This window comes from Serinus canaria, chromosome 26, assembly GCF_022539315.1.
Source record: "Serinus canaria isolate serCan28SL12 chromosome 26, serCan2020, whole genome shotgun sequence".
Classification (NCBI taxonomy): Eukaryota; Metazoa; Chordata; class Aves; order Passeriformes; family Fringillidae; genus Serinus; species Serinus canaria.
Genome location: NC_066339.1, coordinates 121,841 through 141,500, shown reverse-complemented (window position 1 = coordinate 141,500; position 19,660 = coordinate 121,841). Strand labels below are relative to the sequence as shown.

Below are 19,660 nucleotides of genomic sequence, written 5' to 3'. Positions count from 1 at the left end.
CTGGCAGGGATGAATCCCACCAGGAACAATGATCACCCACCCTCCCCCGCTTATTCCTGTCCAGGGGAGGGGGCATGGATAGAGGAATTGTTCACGCGCCCACAGTCCCAATCCCGGCGCAGAATTTGCTGTTTTCTCACCCGAGATTCCAGGGGTTGTTTCACACTCCTTTTTGAGTGAGGGGGCTGGGTGGGTGGCAGCATTCCAGGCTGGCTCATCTAAGCGGCTGATTTGGTGGGGATTACCCGTCCCAACACAATTTTGGGAGGGAGAAGTCTCGGGAGCAGAAGGGACAGGGCTGAATTCATGTTTCCCCCCATTACAATTCGCGGGAAGGGTTTGAGGGCGTTGCCCTTCCTTTTTTTCCCCATTAGAATCACCGAGAAGACACCAGGCTGTGGGCACAAGACGTGGTTTAATGCCAGCTCCGGAGGGAAGAGCCGGGGGTAAATCCGGGAGTAGTGTGCAGGGAGACAGCGGTGCATGGCCCTCGGAGGACCCCCCGGAAACCCCTCCGCGGGTGCTCGGGGCCACTGGCACCCAGAGTCGGGGGAGTAGGCACCCACAAAGGGCCCAGTGTGCGGCACAAGAGCCACCCTGTCCTGCTGGCACCGGATCACCCCAGGATGGCTGGGAAGAGCCCCATCCAGCGCCGGCTAAGACAGCCCCCCAGCGCCGGGGGGGGTCCCTGGTGTCGTCCCCCCCAGCCCCACTGGCCGGCGGAGGGTGCGGAGGTCTCCGTGGGGACTCATGCTCCGGGATAGCTGGGCTGTGCCGGGGCGTAGGGTGGTGGTGCTGCGGGGGGAGCAGATGCGGTGTCACCAGGCCACCAGGCCCCCCGGGGAATAGGGAGGGTCCCCGTTCCCCCCCAGTGCTCACCTGTAGGGTTGTAGACAGGGGGGCCGGAGGGGTACATGGGGTACTGGGCGGCAGGGCCGGGAGGGGGATACATGGCCATGGGGGTGAAGCCAGGCTGGGGAGGTGTAGGGCCGGCTTTGGGGTCCACGGGGAAGGGAGCTGGAGGAGCTGCAGGGTGGTAGCTGGACAGGGGAATTTCCGGGCCTGCGGGAGAGATTGGGGAGGTCTGTGGCACCTGACACAGGGACAGGGATGGTGCCTAAGAGTGGTGGTGGCCCTCAGGTTGGTGGCCACTGGGGTGTCATCCACACCCCACCACAGTGCCCAATTTTCCCCCCGCATCCCTTCAGGTCCCACCACCTCACCCCTCCTACAACCCCTTCACCATGTACCTCAGGACCTCTCCTTCTCCCCATCCCTGTACTCTACCCCTCCTCCTACAAGTTCATCCCTGCAGTCCACCCCCCCACCCTACCGATCCCCCCTTCATTCCAACAGCTCCCCTTCTCTTTGTGTCCTCCACCCTACACCTTCAGGATTCTTCTGTTCCCTTTCATCTCTCACCCCTTCAGCTTCCACCTTCACCACAAGAGCCCTGCACATCTCTAGCTCCCTGCCCCACACCCCCCAGACCCATTCACCCTGTACCTACAGGATCCTGCAAACCCCCATCCTGCAACTTCTCCCTTTCTACCCCCAGGCCTCCCTACATTCCCTGAGGCCCCCTCAAAATCCCACTACCCTGCGCCTCCAGAACCCTCCTGTAGCTCCCCCATCCCTGCTGCCCAACCCCCACACTCCGATCCCCCCCCTGCATTCCTCCAGGCCCCCCCTCCTTGCCTCTTCCCAAACCCCTCCACTCTCGACCTAGAGGATCCTCCTTCACCACCCACCCCTATGGCCTACACACACACACCAATTCCCACAGGCCTCTGTCCAGGCTCCCCCAACTCCCCACCCTGTACCTACAGCACCATCATGCACCGAGCCTCCTCCTGCACCCCCCATCTGTGCATCCCCCATTCCTGCACCTTCCCATTCCCCCAGGTAGTCTTAACTGTGCACCTCCTTACCTGCAGGACCCTCTTGATCTTCCCTCCTGCACACCCTGCATCCCCCATCCCTACAGACCTCCACCAGACCTCCCCTTCCCCCTGAAATCCTCTAGGCCCCCTCAACCCCACTCCACCCTCTTTTCCTACAGGACCCTCCTGCACCCCCATCCCAGCCTCCAGCCCCACACCTTGGAGGGGCGTGCGGGGGTGCTGCCGGCGCTGGTACAAGTAGCAGCAGGAGCACATGAAGCAGCAGACGATGGTGGTGACGATGGCGATGAAAAGCACCACAGCTGAGGCGATGCCTGCGATGGTCTTGGGGCTGTGGGACCCGCAGGCATGGGGAGCAGGGCCGGGGGGCCCACAGCATACACCCCCAGACATCACCCACTGATAGTGCCCACTACCCCTTTGCCCAGCACCCAGTGACACTGTCCAGTGCCCAGAACCAACGCCCAGTCACATTGTCCAGCACTGCTATCAGCACCCAGTAGCAATGACCACTGCCCAGCACCCAGTAGCATTGCCCACCCAGAAGCAGTGCCCAGTACCCAGTGCCAATTCCCTGTACCACTGCCCACTGCCCAGTGACCAGCATCCAGTGGCAGTAACCAGTGCCCAGCACCCAGTGCCAACACCCAGTACCAGTGACCAATCCGCAGCATCCAACCCCCAATGCACAGTGACCAGTATCAGTGCCCAGTACCAGTGTCCAGCACCCAGAACCCAATACCAGCACCCAGTACCAGTACCAAGTGCACAGCACCTACAAGGAGTGCCCAATACCCACTGCAAAGCACCAATGCCCAGTACCACTGCCCAGAGAACAACAACCCAGTATGAGTATCCAACACCCAGTACCACTGCCCAGTGCCCAGTACCCAGCATTCAATGCCCAGCACCCAATGATAGTGTCCAGCACCCATAGCCAACAGCCTGGCAACCCAGTAGCACTGCCCAGTGCCCAGTACCACTCGCCAGTGCTCAGAACCAGTGCACAGCACCTGCATTCAGCATTCCAGTAACAGTGCCCAGTGCCCAACACCCAGAGCCCCCATCAATTACCAGTGCAGAGCACCCAGCATCCAGCACCCGCTTCCACTGCTCAGTGCCAATATCCAACCCCAGTACCACTGGCCAGCATCCAGTACCAGAGCCCAGCACCCAGTACCAGTGCCCAGCACCCACAGCCCAATACCCACTACAAGAGCTCAGATACCACTGCCCAGTACCCAACACCAGTGTCCAGCACCACTGCTCAGTGCAGAGCATAGAGTGACCAGCACCCAGTACAACTGCCTATCACACGCCCAGCACCCAGTCCCTGCACCCAGGCTGCCCAGGAGAGCCCCCAGCCCCATCAGCCCCGGCTGTGGCACCTGAAGGCAAGGCAGTGGCGTTGCTGGCGCTCGGTGATCAGGCGCAGAGGGTCTCGGCAGCAGTACCGCTGGTGGCATGTGCCACAGCAGAAGGTGAAGAACTCGCAGTCGAAGTCAGGGTGCCATGACCCGTTTCTGTCCACGTACCACAGGCAGTCTTCGCCCCCGGCCACTGTGGACAGCCGCCCACCACCAGGGCCTTGGAGCACCTGGCCATCACCAGCCTCAGGGGCATCAGCAGCACCCTATGCCCTTCCTCCCCCACATGAGCACAGCCTGTACCCTACTGTGTCCTCCCAGTCCATCCTGCCCCATGCACCCCCAAAGTGTGCCCCTATACACCCCCAAATACCCTGCTCCTTCCTGTCCCCGCTGTGCCTCATACCCAGCCCCACATCCCCTATACCCTGCTGTGTCCTGCCCCACAGATGGTGTCCCTATGTACCCCCAAACCCCTGCTCTGCTCCATCCTGCCCCATATCCCTTAAAATCCTACTTCATTCTGCCCTTGTACCCCGATATCCTGCTCCATCCCACTCCACTTCCTTCCAAACGCTGCCCCAATGTACCTCCATACTCTACTCCATTCAACCCTACACCCTTGCAGACGCCACTCCATCCCACCCAGCTCTCCAACCGCCCCCCCCCCGCCCCAGATTCCTCCAGATCTCCCTAGCTTCCCCTTCTTCCGCATGTTCCAGTGGCACTTCCCACTCTATTTCTGTCCGGAGCCACCTGTCTTCCCTGAAATAACCACGGGCCGAGGCCCGGGGGCGGCCGGAGGAGCCGGAGCAGCCATGGAAATGGACTTTGTGGGAATCTCACATGGCATTATTCACACAATCCAAAATGGGATCACGGCAGTTCAGGGACAAGTGGGAAAACTGAGGCACAGAGCTCGTGCATGGGAGGCCCCCAGATTCCCCGGGGCTGGGCATCCCGGCTCAGTTAGCCACCGGCTCCCTGCCTGCTGTTCCCGGGGTCATTCCGAAAGCGGCAAATGGGAGGCGGGTTTGGGGGGAGTGGACGCAGTGCCCTAGGGGACACTTTGTTGCAAGCAAGCCCCGGTCAAAGGGGCCGTGTGTGGCAGGACTGGTGGCACTAAGTCCCACCCACCCAGCGGGATCTCCGTGTCACAGATGATGGCACCGTGTCCAGTCGCAGGGTGGCACCGGGTCCCTCGGCCCTCCCCGGTCCCCGTATATCTCTTACCCATCGAAGCGGCCACAGCCACCAGCAGGGTCCCGGCCAGGGGCCAGCCGCTCCCCGGGCCGCCGGGCCCCATCCCGTGGCAGGGCCCGGTGTCCCCGCTCAGAGCTGTCCGGGTCAAGGGCAGCGGCTGCGCGGCGGCACCGGGACCGGGGCCGCTCCCGTGGCCGGTCCTGGTGCCGCCCGGTGCCGCGGGGCCACTCTCTCTGCCTGTGTCTCCCGGTGCCGATGCGGGGCCAGCGCAGGCCCGCAGTGACGCCGCAGCCCGGCGGCTCTCGGTTGCTGCCCGGTGTCCCCCCCCCCTCCCGTCCCCCCGGCGCCGCCTCCCGCCGCAGCCACCGACCTCCGCCCGCCCCCACCGGAGGAGCGGCACCGCCGGCCCCCGGCACTGGCAGAGCCGGGCGGGGATGCGGGGACCGGAGTGTCTTCTCTGGCACTGCCCCCTCCCCCCCCCCCGCCTGCACCCCCACGGCAGCCCTTTTTTCCCCCCTCTTCTTGCACCCCATCCCTTCGCTCCTCCTTGCACCACTCCCCACACCCCATTCCCGATATTCAATCCCTTACCAATCCCCTCCTCCCCACCATTTCTCTTCCCAACACCCCTTCTCCCACCTCATCCTACCCCTGCACTCTTTATTTGCCTGCCCTGCACCCCATCCCTGCCTTTTGGTTCACAGCACCCTTTCTCTAACGCCATCCTCTCCCAGAGCAACTTATTCCCCTCCCCCTACATCCCATCCCTTCACCCATCCTTGCAGCCCTCTCCTGCACCCTTCCCGCACACCCTCCTGCACCCCAACCCCGCACCCTTCACCTCCATTCCATCCTTCCTTTCTACTCCTTGCCCCTTTCCCACCCTGGCTCACTGGGTGCCAGGGTTGCACAGCTGGATCTGGGGCATCCTCTTGCCACTGGGATCACCTCATTACTGCCCCGAGCACAGCCAGACCCCAAATCCACAGAGTCCCATCCTGGCAATGACAACAGGACACAGGGATGGGGGACCTTAGAGGGGACATGGAGGTGACACATCCTGAGAGTGATGTATCCCAAAACCCACTTTTATTAGAGACCAGAACCTCAAATTCAGGTCACCATAAGCACTGGGGTCAAAGTGTCCCTATCAGCATTGCAGTGCCAGTGAGGGAACACAGGGTGGGGGCCAGCCCCTGCCACGCACTGTGGCTCCCTCCTGTGCCCCTACACTGGGGTGGGGAGGCATGAGACGTCCCTGCCACCCCTGGGCCAGCCAGGATGTGCCCCCACCCCAGGGTGAGGACATGGCACTCACACTTGGGTGACAATCTCGCCGTTCTCGGGCATATAGACCTGCACAGGCACGCCGGCTGCTGAGCGTCGCAGCACCTGCACTGGGGGACCCTGGGGGGACAAAGACCCTGTGGGTATTGGCATCCTACCTTGTCTGAGGGGCACCACTGGGGGCACATCCTGGCACAAGGGTTGGGCTGGAAGAGCTGTGGGAGCACAGCCACAGGTCCTCACTTGCCCTGCCTGTGTCCCACCTGTGCCACAGGTGCATTTGTCCCAGTGATACTGCCAGGTGGAAAGGGGGAGCTGGTCACTGAAATGTCTGCAGGGATCCTTCCCTGCTCAAGGGCACCCCAGTGCTACCCCAGGGACCCACATGAGTCCTGCTTGTGGAAACCTGGGTGTGACAGGAGGGACCCACATGATCCTGCCCTAGGGATCCCCCTGAAGTCCTGGTCCTTCCCATGGGACTCTCATGGGACCCCAGTCTTGCCCAAGAACCCCCTTAAGGTTCTGGTCTTTCCCGTGGGACCCCAGTCCTGCAACAGGAACCCCTGTAGGATCCCCTTGGGATCTTCAAGAAAAAGCAGGGACCTACATGGAACCCCAGTCCTGTTCCAGAGACACCCTTAAGGTCCTGGCCAGCGACTCACATGGGATCCCAGTCCTGCCTCAGGGGGTCCTGGTTCTGCCCCTGGAACCTATGTGGAACTCCAAATCTGTCCATGGACCTCTGCAGGTCCACGTCCCCGTCACCCCCCCCGAAGGACCTTAAAGTCCTTACTTCCGTTCTCAAGAACAGAAGACCCAGGTCTTGGCTGTTGGACTTCGTCAGGAACCCAGTCCTGCCCCAGGGACCCCTCTGGGACCCAAATTCTTCCTTTGTGATTCCCTCAGGACCCTAACCTTGCCATGGGGACCCACTCAGGGCACTGGTCCTGACCCAGGAACTATCAGGGACTCTCCAGACCCAACCTATGGGACCCTGGACCTGCTCAGAGGACCCTCAGAAAGTCCCAATCCTGCCTCAAAGGATCTTAAAGGACCTTGATCTCTCCTCAGGACCCTCCTGAGACTATGTTCCTGCCCCAGCGACCCTTCTAGAATCCCAGTCCTGTCCCAACAATCCTCACAGGACCTCATGGACTCCCTCAGGACTTCACTCCTGCTCTAGAAATCCTCATGGGACCCCACCAGAGCCACATATCCCTACAATACCTATAGGTAACAACTCATGTCACCTACAGGACAGCACCCAGGGGGTCCCCCTTCTCCCACATGGCTACTCCCAGTCAGACCCTGTGTCATACCTGAACCAGTGACAGCATTCCATGAGCAATGGGCACATCCCTGGTGGTCCCACCATGGGGTCTCTGGAAAGCCCCTTGTCGGTCGAGGGAGTGGGGCCGGGCACCTCTCAGCCGGGCACGTTGGTGCCATGACTTGAGCTCCTCGGTGACAGCGGCCTTGGAGAGCCCCCGGGCCCCAGCGGGCACGTAGTCTTTGAGCGAGGGGGTGCGCACGATGCGGCTACGAGAGGGCACCAGGCGCTGGTACCGCAGTGGGGCCAGATCCTGCTCGTACAGGAAAGTCAGGGGGCCAGCAGGTGGCAGGAGCTGGAGGGCACCTCGTGGGTAGTAACCAGGCTCGGCAAGGGGAAGCGGAACTGCAAAGGACATGTCAGGGCTGCTGCTGCCCGGGGAGGTGGCATGGGAGATGCTGGAGAGGTCGGAGATGCTGTCATCGGAGCCAGAGCGGCACTCAGGGCCAGAGGTCAGGATGCAGGAGGTGGGCACAGTGACTGTGTAGTAGGTGGGGCGCCGGCGGGGTGCGGTGCTGCGGCCCCGCGGCTCAACTGGCTGCCAGCATGGGTCCACCCTGCAGGCAAGACACTGTGGCTGCAGGAGGACCCTTCCCCTCAGCCTAAAGCCAGGGCAGGCCCTGGGAAAGGTGTACCCATGGGTACAGCAGGCCACCCTGTGGGGAGACATCTAGCTTCCTCCTGTGGGATTAGCTCCAGCTTCCCTGTGGGGCAGTCTCCAGCCTCCTCCCAAGGGATTAGTTCATCCTCCCCATGGGGCTGACCTCTAGAGTCTCTATAGGGTTACTTCCATCCTCTCCATGGGATCATCTCCAACCTCCTCCCAGTGGATTTCCATCCATCCTCCCCAGAGGGTTTTCTCCCACATCCCCATAGGATTATCTTCATCCTGTCTCTGGGATTATCTGAATCCTCCCCATAATATTGTCTCCATCCTCCCAATGACTGAGCTCCATCATCTCCATGGGGTTAGTTCCATCCCCTCCCCATGGGATTATATCTGTCTTCCCTAAAAGATTTTCTCCATCCTCCCCATAGCATTAGGTCCACACTTCCCTTGGTGTTCTCTCCATTATCTTCTCCATAGGATTATCTCAATCCTCCTCCCCGTGCGTTTAGCTCCATTATCTCCATGAGGTTCTCTTCATCCTCTCCCATAGGATTACTCCCATCCTCCTTCCCACTGGGTTAGCCAGTGGGACTATCTCCATCCTTCCTATGCGATTATTTCCAACATCCTCCCCATGAGCTGAGCTCCATCATCTTCACAGGGTCATTCCCATCCTACTTCGCATGGACTGAGCTCCATCCTCCACATGGGATTATCGCCATCCCCCTCTCCATGGGGTTATCTCCATCCTCTGTAGCAGAAACCCTTGTCTATCCTCCCCAAGCTCAGGACCTACCTCAGAGACTGGGTCTGTCCCTGCCGTCCTGATGGCTCAGGGGTGGTGGGAGCACTGGAACCTGCCTGCCGGCACAGCACCAGGGTCCGGATGGGGACGAACCGGTAGGGAGGGTCCCCTGTCCTGGACACTGGGGAGCCTGCAGAGTCAGGGCTGTTGGGGGCCAAGGAGCTGGAAGGGGCAGCCATCAGGGACCCAAGACAGCATTGGGAGCTCTGGGTTTCCCCATCCTCACGGTCGATGCTGGGATTTTTGGCCCTCTCATAGGGTCTGTGCAGGCTGGTCTCCTGCCAGGGAATAGTGGAGGGCATCAGAAGCCCTGACTCCTCCTCCTTCTTGGTGGGGTCCTTGGGAGATGGGGACCTCTGTGGGGTGGCAGGTCCTGGTGGCCGTGTGTCCTCTGCAGGAGAGATGGAGGGTTGGGATGGAGGGGACACAAAGAGAGAGTTGGGATGGAGGGAACAGGTGGATGGCTGGTATGGAGGGGAGATATGGGGGGTTGGGATGGAAGGGACACACAGGGGAGCAGCATGGTGGGGACACATGGCAGTGGAACGGGATGGAGGAGACACAGGAAGAGTAGAGACAGAGGGGACACAGGAAGGGTTGGAATGGAGGGAACATACCAGGGGTCCCCCCTGGTCACCACAGCCCCCTCACCCACTTCCAGCAGGCCAGTGTCAAACATGGAGCTCTCGTCAGAGGCACTGAGCTCTATGGGGCAGGGCCCTGTGAGAACAGAGCTGGGGCTGCCTCCGGGTGCCAAAGTGCTCCCACGGCCCCGCCACCACCCAGTGCATCCCCGCAGGCCTCCACTCCCCTCTCCCTTGCCACCTGTCCCAACACGCTCTGGGACGGCAGCGGTACCGGCCAGGCCGGCTCTGCTGAGCTGTGCGCAGCTCCCAGCCTGCCTGGGATGGGCAGGCTGGAGGCACCAACAGGGAAGGAGACACCACCACCATGGCCCTGGTCCTTGGAGGGGACAGGGACAGAGAGAATGGGGACCCCCTTGAGTGGCCGCCACTACCGTGTCCCCACTTGAGTGGGGACACGGCAGCTGGGCCACATCGTGCCCCCTTTGAATGCAGGTGCTGAGGATGGGTGACTGGGGATAGTTATGGGATGCAAGCAGCAAGGGTGAACTATTAGGGTACTTTCAGAGGGGTGCAATCAGCAGAGGTGAAGTACTGGGGTGGATTCAGTGGGGTACTGCTGGGGATGGTTTATCAGGGTGCATGCACTATGGATGGACTTTTGGCATGCATTCAGGGGGTATATATGCCAGCAATGGTTATTGGGGTGCATGCACTGGGGACTACTTTTTGGGGGGCACTCACAAGGGTAAAACCACCAGAGATGAAGTATTGGGGTACCTTCAAAAGGGTGCATTGACAGTGAGAGCATATCAAGGTGCATGTACCAGGGATGGCCTTCCAGGGGGCATCCAAGGGGGTATATTCAGCAGGGATGGGAAATTGGGGTGCATTCACCAGGGGGTGTTGGGGGCATGCATTCATTGGGGATGTAGAACCAGGTTGTATTCACAGGTGATGAAAGGCTGGAGTGCATCCAAGGGGTGTATTCACCAGGAATGGGAATTTGGGGTGCATCCAGGGAAATGCATTCACCAGGGATGGGAACTGGGGTGCAGCATTGTAGATGGCATATTGGGAAGGGACACACAGGGGAATGGCAGAGGGGCATGCATCCAGAGGGGTGCATGCACTTGGGATGAAGGACTGGGCAGCATCCATTGGGGTGCATTCACAGGGAATGGGTAATTCAGATGCATTCCCCAGGGACACTCAACCAAGCAGCAGCACCCCATTCTGCCTCCGTGCTCTCCAGCATACCCCCACCATGGGGCTTGGGGGGCTCACCCTTGGCAGTACTGGTGTCCCGCTGCTCTGCCAGGAGCCGCCGCTGACTCAGGACCTGCTCCAGATCCCGCAGCTTCTGCTCCTCCCGGAGTGCTGCCGTCTGCCGCCTCTTCCGCACCTGCCGGCCGATGTTCTCCTCGCGGCAGAGCCGGCGGGAGGCCTCGGCAATCTGCAGCTGCAGCGCCCGCTCCCGTTCCAGAGGGTCCTGGGGGCGGGGGACACGCTCAGAAACGCGCCTCAACACCCCCGAGCCCCCCATCATGCTTAACACCCCCAACACCACCCATAGCACTTGGGATCCCAACCCCTCCCAGCATCTCATCTGGGACTCCAACACCAGCCATCACTCTTGGAACTCAACACCACCTATCATGCTCAGGACCCCACCACTACCCATAACATTTGGAACCCACCTCCTTCCATAATTCTGGCATCCTGATACACCTGGGACCTCCCCCACACCCATCACATCGGCACCCCAACCCCACACTTTATGTTTGGGACTCCATGATAACCCCATTAACTCAACATCCCAACACCACCTCATGTTTAAAAGCACACCCCTGCCCCTCTCACCTACAGCACTTGGCACCCAACCACTACCCATGGGATGGGGATGGCAACATTTCCAGGTGACCCTCAGACAGCTTCCATAGCAGAGGGGATGGGATGGGATGGGATGGGATGGGATGGGATGGGATGGGATGGGATGGGATGGGATGGGATGGGATGGGATGGGATGGGATGGGATGGGATGGGTCCCCACCACCTTTGCACCCCAGGAACTGCCTCACCACCCCGCGCAGAACGGCAATCTCATCCAGCTTGAAGGCAGCCCCGATCCTGCGACGGACTTTGGGGGGCTTCTCGCCAGCTTTCAGGGGGTACTCGCAGGGCAGGGTCCCCGTCAGCTCCTGAGGATGGCATAGGGACATGAGTAGAGCCATGGCAGTATATGAAGGTGGGTAGGGGGTCCTCATGCCCTGCTCACCGCCTCACGCAGGCACAGCCGTCGCAGCTCCTGGATGCAGCCATCAAGCTGAGCCTCCAGTGCCTGCTGCTGCCGCTGCCCCACCTGCACCCGCTCCTTTGGGGGGGACACTGGGCTGTCAGGGCCTGGAACAGACACATGGACATCTGGAGGGATGGGAGCACCCAGGGTACCACCCTCCACCACCCCACAGCCTCCCTGCCTTAGTTTCCCTCCACCACAGGAAGAGGAAAAAGCAGCCATGACCCTCCCAGCAGCACCCATGGGTACTCCAGCTGCCCCAAAGCAGCTGTGCCTCCCTTCCCCCACAGCAGCATCCGTGGGTGTACTGACTCCCGTGGAACACCTGTTTCCCCCACCCATCAGCACCCATTGGTGTTCCAACCCCTCAGGGTATCCAGGAACTCCTCCCCTAGCAGCACCCATGGGTCCTCCAATCCCCCAGGGTATGCATGAAATTCCCCCAGCAGCACCATGGGTGCTTCAGCCCCGCCGGGACACGGGACACGTGTGACGTCCCTGCTGGGGGCTGGGAGGAGGGCCACAGGAGGAAGGTTTCAGTCTGACTCAGCCATTCCAAGCCAAACCCGTCTGAGTCAAATCCTGTCCACAGCACGCCCCCACTGCACTTGAGATGCCTCCCGAAACGCAGGGGAAGCCTCCAGTCCTCCACCCCTTCATTTCCCCAGAGCTTTCTCCAGGCAGCTCATGTGTCCTTAGTGTGTCCCCAAGCACCGAAGTGCTCCGTTCCCTGCCTGGGAAGGAGGGACACGTCTATTAGAGCACTCCTGGGCGACAGGGACACCCCAAAACCTCCCTCATCCCCAAACCCCCTTCTCACCCGAGTGCAGCATGATCCCGCTGTCCACGTCACTTGCCTCCCCCATGCCGCGCCGAGAGCCTGCGGGCAACAGCGGGGACACAGCTCGTCCCCACGCCCCCAACAGGGCTGCACCCACGTGTGCCCCCCACCTTGCACCCTAAAATCTCTTATGTCACCCTGGGCGTGCCGCGATGGCGGTGGAAGGGAGGCGAGGCTATGTTTGCTTTGCCTTCTTGTAGGTCCTACCATAAATAAAGGGCGCGGACTGCGCCAGGCAGGGGGAGGGTGACACCCTCGAAGGGGTCAAAGGTGGTCGGGGTGCGGTGGGGGGGAGGGCCGAGGAGCCCCTCGCTCCCGCCCCAGCTGGTTTCGCTGGGCACCTCTCCCAGTTTTCCTTTCTTTTTCATCTGGGCTGGTGGCGGATCCTGGGGTGGGAGCGACCGCCGGCCTCGGAAAAGGGGGTCCCCAGCACCCCAAGACTCCCAAACTCTTGGGAAGGGAGATGAAAGGGGGGCAGTGGGACGCGGAGGAGGGGGTTCACACCGCTTTTCCAGCGCCGTCGTCTGGCCATGCTTCAGTTTCCCCAGCCCGCTCCAAGGCGCGCTGGGCGGTCAGAGGCAGGACGGAGGCCCCGGGGGTCCCGGCGGGGTGGGAGAATCCCTTACCTGAGCCCGCCGTCGCTGCCGGCTCTGCTGCGCCGGGGCACGGACGGGTCCGGGCTTGAGCGGAGGGAGGAGCAGGGTGAGCAACATCTGCCCCAGTCTCCGCCCCGCCCCGCCGGACGGGCCTTCAGCGGCTGCACCGCCCGGCACCGCACGGTATGGCACTGCACGGGATGGCACTGCGAGGCATGGCACTGCAAGGCATGGCATGGAATGGCATGGTACGGTATAGTTGTGTCACAGCATGGCCTGGCACATCACTGCAGGGGTTGGTGAAGTTCGGTGTGGTGTGGCACCGCCTAGCATGGTGCTTGCTGAGGCTCCAGCCCGAGTGCCATGTAGGCATAGGCCAAGCACAAGAACCACTTCCCCGTCCTAGCCCTGGCCATGCACGGCAGGCCAGTGCCAGGATGGTGCCACCATTGTCCCAGGATGCTGCCAAGGTGCCGCGAGGTGATGATGCTGCAGCCACTGTGGCCCCTCTCAGCTGGATTGGAGTGAGTTGGGCACATCCTGCATTGCTACACCTGGCAGGGTGGGGAAGAATCCTCATGGGACAGGGCTAGACAGGATGGGCTGAGAAGGCAGGGAATAGGCAGGGTGCAGGCAGGGCGATGCAGGGGGCAAGCAGGGAGCAGGCAAGGAGTGCAGGGAGCAGTCCCTGGTGCAGATTCCCCAGAACAATGACCTGATCCCTGCCTTGATGCCCAGGGTGGTGCTGTCAGCCTGGGGCTGTTGGTGAGACCTTTTCAAACCAGTGTCTCTTCCTCCCTCCCATTTCCCCCCAGCTGAAGGTGGAAAGGGCAGGGGTGAAATACATTTAACTGTGGAAATGGAAAAAATATACTAGGAGAAAACAGAGAAGAAAGGAGAGGGAGACTGGAGGAGTAAGGAAAGCTCTGTGCCATCAGGGGATGGCTGAAGACCTTGGATGGACACCAACTGCAGTTGGGCTGGTGGCAGCACTGGTAAAATGAACCACTGGCCACCATGACCACCCTCCATCCCCACCATGCACCATTAGCCCAAGGCAATGCCACCCCATCCCTGTCTCTGTCCCATTTCCATCAAGAAAACCAGACAAAAGACTTTATTTGGTTGTTTTCTAGTTCATGGAGTCAGGGCAGGTGCAGGTCAGGGGGAGAGTGTTGCCTGCATCCCCCATATCACCCCTGGCACTGCCCTGGTGTTACCAACTCCTTCCAACCCTGGCATCCTGGTTATCACTGGCATGGAGACACCAAGGCTCCAGGACTCAACCCCAACCACCAGCTCACTCAGAATGGCAGTGCTGGGTGCTGTTCCCAGTGCCAGGATGTGCTGGGGATGGGAGCAGCCCAGTGTGTGCCAGGGGACTCAGGGAGCTCTGCTGGGCTGGCTTTGGCTTACATGTGTCAGGCACCTGCATCTGCCAGCTTCATCTTCTGCAGGCTGTCCCACACCTGCAGGAACCTGGGACAAGGGTCCGGCCATGGCCCAGCCACCTCCCACTCATGCTGCAGGAGGGGAAGGCCATGGGGCCTGGTTGGGATTTCACCAGCCTTCCCCATGACCCAGCTGTCTCCTGACACAGGTGTTCCCTCAGCTGTCACCATGATCTGCTCACTGCTGGCCATCCCTTGACCCGTGTCCACCCCGTCAAGCTTCCATTAGCAATTTCCCTGGACATTCCTCAGCCAAACTGCCCAAACAACCCGATCAGCACTTGGCTGACCCCAGAGAAGGACATGGATACCTAGCTGGATGGACATGTGGAGGGTGGATGGATGGATGGATGGTGGATGATGGAGGTTGGATGGGGGGATGGATTCATGGGTGCATGGATGGATGAGGGATGGATTCATGCTTGTATGTATAGATACATGGGTGGATGAATAAATGGAAGATGGTGAGGTGAAGGCAGGAGAACTGGCCTGGATACAGGGATGGAGGCTGGGACAGACAGTACAAGGACAAAGGGGCATCAGACCTCCTCAAGTCTGTGGTGGCACTTCCTCAGGTGGGGGTCCCTGCAGCTCCTCCTGCAGCTGCCTCAGCCGCCAGCTCTCCAGCACCTTCAGGAGCTCAGCCCTGTGCCAGGGCAGGATCCCCCTGTGGTGATGACAGGCTTCAACCAGCCACCACACCCAGACACCCAGCTGGAGAGAGGCCCATTCCCATGCCCACTTGCTATGGCTGAAGAGTAGTTCCTAGTGCAGGTTCTGGTGGCTACAGGATTCCCATATCAGGTTTGGCACCTCCTTAGGCCGAATAATGCTCCTGTGGCCATCAGGGTCCAGGTCCAGAGAGAGAACATCACTCCTGTCACCTTCTTCAGAGGTAGGGGATTAGCAGGGGATGGGAGCACCAGGGAATGAGTCATGAGAAACATGGAGTCACCAGTGGGAAAGGGTCACCGGGGATGGGGTCACCACAAGGGATGGCACAACCTGGGACAGAGTGACCAGGGGTTGGGGGAGGAGCCATATGCCAGTATAGGGTGAAATCCTGGACACCAGCCCCTGTGTCCCTCAGCCCCTGTGGTCTTGTGGTGGCACAGCCCGGAGTCCTCACATGCTGCTCCTAGCACCCTCAGGGTCCCTGTTTGCAAGTGTCCCTGTCCCAGGCCACCCTGTGGTCTCAGGCCACCCCATATCTTCCCATCAATTCTTAGGGTCCTCATTATCCCTGGAGTACCCACCACTCCTGGGGGGTTCACTATGCCTCAAGGTCCTCTTTACTTCTTGAGGTCCTGTCACCTTCAGGGTCCCTAGTGTCCTTGGGGTCTCCCTCACTCCCTGATCCCCATCACCCCTGGTGTTCTGTTGTCTCTGTGTCCCCTTCATCCCCAATGGGGTTCCCAGCACTACTGGGGTCCCCATCAGTTCAGGTGACACACACTGTACTGTGTGTTCTCATAACCTTCAAGCCCTCACTTGTCGCCTTGAGGGAGGCTCGGGTCATCTCAATATGAGAATCAGCAAGCTTCGTTTATTGATTAGAGCATCAGACATTTAAGCACAACACATAATAAACTCATGCATATTCTGTTAGCTAAGCAATCTATTGGTTATTCTTACTTCCTCATTCTTTACAACTTACATCTCTCTTTTCTCATGCTCTGCTCTCGACTACAGCATCTTTGTTATCATAATACAGCTATACTCAAGGCCACAGCGTCTTCACAGGTGCTGGGCCTCAGATTAGCTGGGTCTGGTACTTTTCTACATCTTAGCTAGAGCATGTTTACGTGACCTTTGTCATATAACCAGTCCCCAACACTCACTGTCCCTGGAATCCCCATCACCCCTGGGGTGTTAATCATCCCTTGGGGTCCTTATTACTCCTTGAAGTCTCCATTGCCTTCAGCATCCTCATTGTCCCTGTGTTCCACATTGCTCCTGAGGACCCCAGGTTCCCATCACCCTTGGGATTCCACCACCCCCTAGTCCCCATAACATCCAGGTTCCCATTGTCCCTATGTCTCCATCACCCCGGCATCTCCATTGTCCTTGGGGTACCCATCACGTCCCATACCTGTTCACCTGGGTCCCACAGCCCCATGCCCTAGTGCCAGCAGCCACCCAGCACTGTGCTGCTCCTCAAGGCTTTGTTGTCACCCTGGCCAAGATGTCACTAGTGAAGACCAAATAAATCAACCCCTGATGTCCCACCTGCTGGGAGCTGTGGCTGGCCGTGGTGGTTGGGTGCAAGGGAGCAGCAGGAGAATGGATGCTCTCCATTATCTCTGGAACCCAAGGAGGGCGAGGGGTCCTCAGGCTGAACTCCAGGACAGGCACTGGAGTCTGCTGGGAACACAGGGAACACTGGGAGCACCAGACTCACTTGGGGAGCACTGGGTTGGCTGGGGGCCCTGGGAACACTGGGAGCACTCGGGACTGTCGGGAGCACCAGGACCACTGTGGGGACATTGGGGCCACTGGTGGCACTGGGAACATGGTGGGTACTAGGGTCACTGAGGAGACTGGGACAGCTTGGGTCACTGGGGTCTGCTGGGGGCACTGGAAACACAGGGACCACTGGTGGACACTGAGAACCCTGGGGTTGCTGTGAGCACTGGGAACACTGATGCTGGGTGCACTAGGACCCCTGGAATGTGTGGGTTACTGTGGGAGCTGAGGATTGCTGGAGAAACTGGGCTGGGGACTGGATGCACTGGGTGTTATGGGAGATACAGGGAATTACTGGGTGCACTGGGGGTCAATTCGGAGACTTATGTGGGATACTGGGATGGGGATTGGGTGGCACATGATGATACTGGGAAGGACTGGGATATTGGAGGCACTGGGGTTTGTTGGGGGACCTGGGGTTACTGGGGAGGACTGGCAAGTACTGGAAGAGCTGGGATGGGGACTGGGTGCTTGGAGAGGGGGCCTTAGGGTTAGACTGGGAGTTAGAGGGGAGCCTGGGGGTCAGATTGTACTGGGTGGTTTACTGGGATGACCGGAACTCACTGAAGGCTGGAATGGAGACTGGTTACACGTAGGGGGTACTGGGATACTGGGAGGACTGAGGGTTACTGGAGGTGCTGGTGGGTTGCTGGGCTGCTGCCATGGGGACTGGTTGCACTGGGGAGGTACTGGGAAGACTGGGGTTTACCGTGGGCTGGGATGAGCACTGGGGGCTGCAGGGTTATGAGGAGATTGTGAATTGCTGGGAAATCCGGGGGCCAGTGGGGTGTGGTTGCACTGGGGAGGTACAGGGAGGACTGGGGATTACTGGGAGGACTGGAATGGGGACTGGGTGCACTGCGGGATACTGAGGGGTCACTGGGGGACGAGATGGAGGCTAGTCACAGGTGGCTGGGCGCAGAGGCAGCTCCTGCGCAGCGGTCGGGTCACTAGTGCTGCTGGGCAGGACTGGGGCTGCACACGCACCTCCCTGATAGGCGCTCCATTGAGGCCGCCTGCTCCTCAGGATGTGCGTCGCGCGGGTCGGCGCTCGGCTGGCCGTGCCTGTCGCCCGCTTCCGCTGTCGCGTTGGCGCCGCGGGGGCCCGGGGGGGTCCAGGGGCGCCATGACCAACGGTGGGAACGGGGGGCTGGGGGTCAAGGCCTACCGAGGGGGGCCTGGGTAGAACCGGGGCTGGCATAACCAATGCTGGGAACGGGGGAAGGAGGGGTTGTGGGCGGATACGGGCGGTTGTGGAGGGTCCTGGGGCCACCATGGCTGGTGGTGGGAACTGGGGAATGGAGGGGCCGGGGAGTCCGGGCGGGTTCGGGGCCTCAAGGACCATGGGGGCGGGGGGTACGGGGGGTTCTGGGGGTTCCGAAGGCGGGGGGCCTGATGGGGCACCATGGGGAGAGCACTCAGGTACTGGCAGGCGGCAGGGCGGATGGGGCTGATGTGGGGGAGGTACTGAGAGGAGCTTTTGGGAGGCGGCTGGGAGACTGTGACCCTTCGGGGGCGGGGTACTGGCAGTTCTGGGTGCCGTCGGTGGGGATACGGGCAGGTCTGATTCCCTTTCGGGGGGATCCCGGGAAGTCTGCATCCCCTCATAGGGGCAGAGATGGAAGGTTGTTCACGGTGTTGGGCAGGGGCCCGGAGTGCTCCCTGACCCCTCCCCGACCTCCCTCCCCGCAGTTTATTCCCTGGACGGGCTCCTGGTTTTCGGGCTGCTGCTGGTTTGCACTTGTGCGTACTTGCGGAAGGTGCCCCGACTGCGCACCTGGCTCCTGTCCGAGCGTAGGGGCATCTGGGGAGTCTGCCACAAGGGTGAGGGGCACTTGAGACACTGGGGTTTGGTGCGGGGGTGCTGGGAACACTGGGGTGGGGGCACTTGGAACACTGAGGTGCAGGATGGGGATGCTGGCGTCAGTGGGGTGGGGGCACTTGGAACACTGGGGTGCAGGATGGGGTTGCTGGGGTTGGGTCTAGGACAGGAGCATTGGGTCCAGGATGGGGACACAGAGATGTGGGCTGGGGGTTTTGGGGTCTGGGATAGGAACACAGGGATTGGGAATGGGAACAGTGGGGTTTGGGATGGGAACATGGGTCTGGCATGGGCTCACAGGGATTCAGGATGCATCTGGGATGGGGACATGGGGGCCTCACCCCATCCTTGTCCCACCCGCAGCTGCTGTGATTGGGACCCGCCTGCATGTGGCTGTGTCCATATCCTGCCTTCTCATGGCCTTCTATGTCCTTGTGGGAAAGTGACCACATGGGGACCTGCTGGTAACCTGAGAGAGACCAGGCACTGACTAGAGATCCTGTGACTGATTCCGACGATCCCAGTATGGACCAGAGACCCTGGTACTGACCCCAGTGACCCAGCACCAACCAGAGACCCCATTGCTGACCCTGGAGACCAGGGTACTGACCCTGAACCACCCCTGGTCCTGCCCTTGGCAGCAACGTGGATCCTGCGTGTGGCAGCCTAGGGACCATCATGGCCCATCACCCTCCTTCAGCCCACCAAGGGCAACTGTGAGGGCCAACAGGGCACCTTTAGACTGTTGGAAAAAGATTTCCCGTGAATTCTGTAGAGAAGTGGGTGAAGGGACCCCCAGGACTGCCTTGTGAGCCCCTTCTCTTGATGCTGAGCAGGGTCCTAGTGAGACCATGGCAGTTTCTGGGGGCCAGGCAGGGTCCCCCCTGTTCTGTGGGATCTTCCTATGCCCCTGCAGTGTGGAGGGCCCTCAGGGGGGTCTCCTTCTGCAGTGGGGGGTTGGTGACGCCCCCAGGTTTAAATATTGGACCACCACATGCAAATAAAGTGGGGGTTCCTCTGTGGCAGTGCTGGCCTGAGGGTCCTGTGGGGCTGTGGGGGCTCCTGTGGGGCTGGTGCCCTGCTTGGGGGTCCTGT

General features: G+C 60.5%; 3 protein-coding genes across 14 annotated transcripts; 1 reads left to right on the top strand and 2 right to left on the bottom strand.

Annotated features, from left to right (window-relative positions):
• Positions 1 to 396: 396 nt before the first annotated feature.
• On the bottom strand, positions 397 to 5,007 carry SHISA4 (shisa family member 4). Of its 2 annotated transcripts, none has more exons than XM_050985348.1 (5): positions 4,845 to 5,007; positions 3,293 to 3,464; positions 2,102 to 2,235; positions 880 to 1,062; positions 397 to 795 (listed from the first exon to the last, which is right to left on the bottom strand). In XM_050985348.1, exons 1-5 carry the CDS (start codon positions 5,005 to 5,007, stop codon positions 749 to 751), a joined length of 699 nt encoding a protein of 232 aa, XP_050841305.1. In that variant the 3' UTR covers positions 397 to 748. The 2 variants fall into 2 exon arrangements, with proteins under 2 accessions (XP_050841305.1, XP_018777855.2); XM_018922310.3 differs by lacking the exon at positions 4,845 to 5,007 and adding an exon at positions 4,505 to 4,648.
• A 317-nt stretch (positions 5,008 to 5,324) lies between these two features.
• INAVA (innate immunity activator) lies at positions 5,325 to 12,968 on the bottom strand. Of its 11 annotated transcripts, none has more exons than XM_050985336.1 (10): positions 12,735 to 12,882; positions 12,210 to 12,269; positions 11,956 to 12,123; positions 11,369 to 11,493; positions 11,172 to 11,291; positions 10,378 to 10,582; positions 8,498 to 8,897; positions 7,081 to 7,648; positions 5,793 to 6,055; positions 5,325 to 5,472 (listed from the first exon to the last, which is right to left on the bottom strand). In XM_050985336.1, exons 1-10 carry the CDS (start codon positions 12,760 to 12,762, stop codon positions 5,427 to 5,429), a joined length of 1,983 nt encoding a protein of 660 aa, XP_050841293.1. In that variant the 5' UTR covers positions 12,763 to 12,882; the 3' UTR covers positions 5,325 to 5,426. The 11 variants fall into 11 exon arrangements, with proteins under 11 accessions (XP_050841293.1, XP_050841298.1, XP_050841294.1 ...); XM_050985341.1 differs by having other exon boundaries at positions 5,793 to 5,881; positions 12,735 to 12,850; XM_050985337.1 differs by having other exon boundaries at positions 11,175 to 11,291; positions 12,735 to 12,850.
• A 4,886-nt stretch (positions 12,969 to 17,854) lies between these two features.
• On the top strand, positions 17,855 to 19,590 carry TMEM167B (transmembrane protein 167B). The gene is made up of 3 exons (XM_009097356.4): positions 17,855 to 17,879; positions 18,436 to 18,567; positions 18,929 to 19,590. Exons 1-3 carry the CDS (start codon positions 17,870 to 17,872, stop codon positions 19,009 to 19,011), a joined length of 225 nt encoding a protein of 74 aa, XP_009095604.1. The 5' UTR covers positions 17,855 to 17,869; the 3' UTR covers positions 19,012 to 19,590.
• Positions 19,591 to 19,660: the final 70 nt, after the last annotated feature.

Coding starts and splice junctions, on each gene's coding strand:
- TMEM167B (XM_009097356.4), top strand. Junction 18,568..18,928: donor CTGGGGAGTCTGCCACAAGG/GTGAGGGGCACT, acceptor TCCCACCCGCAG/CTGCTGTGATTGGGACCCGC.
- INAVA (XM_050985336.1), bottom strand. CDS start 12,762: ATGGCCAGACGACGGCGCTGGAAAAGCG. Junction 12,270..12,734: donor ACGACGGCGCTGGAAAAGCG/GTGTGAACCCCC, acceptor TGTTGCCCGCAG/GCTCTCGGCGCGGCATGGGG. Junction 10,583..11,171: donor TTGCCGTTCTGCGCGGGGTG/GTGAGGCAGTTC, acceptor CCCCGCCCCCAG/GACCCTCTGGAACGGGAGCG.
- SHISA4 (XM_050985348.1), bottom strand. CDS start 5,007: ATGGGGTGCAAGAAGAGGGGGGAAAAAAGGGCTGCCGTGGGGGTGCAG. Junction 3,465..4,844: donor TCCGGTGGGGGCGGGCGGAG/GTCGGTGGCTGC, acceptor GGCTGTCCACAG/TGGCCGGGGGCGAAGACTGC. Junction 2,236..3,292: donor CGCCACTGCCTTGCCTTCAG/GTGCCACAGCCG, acceptor CGGGTCCCACAG/CCCCAAGACCATCGCAGGCA.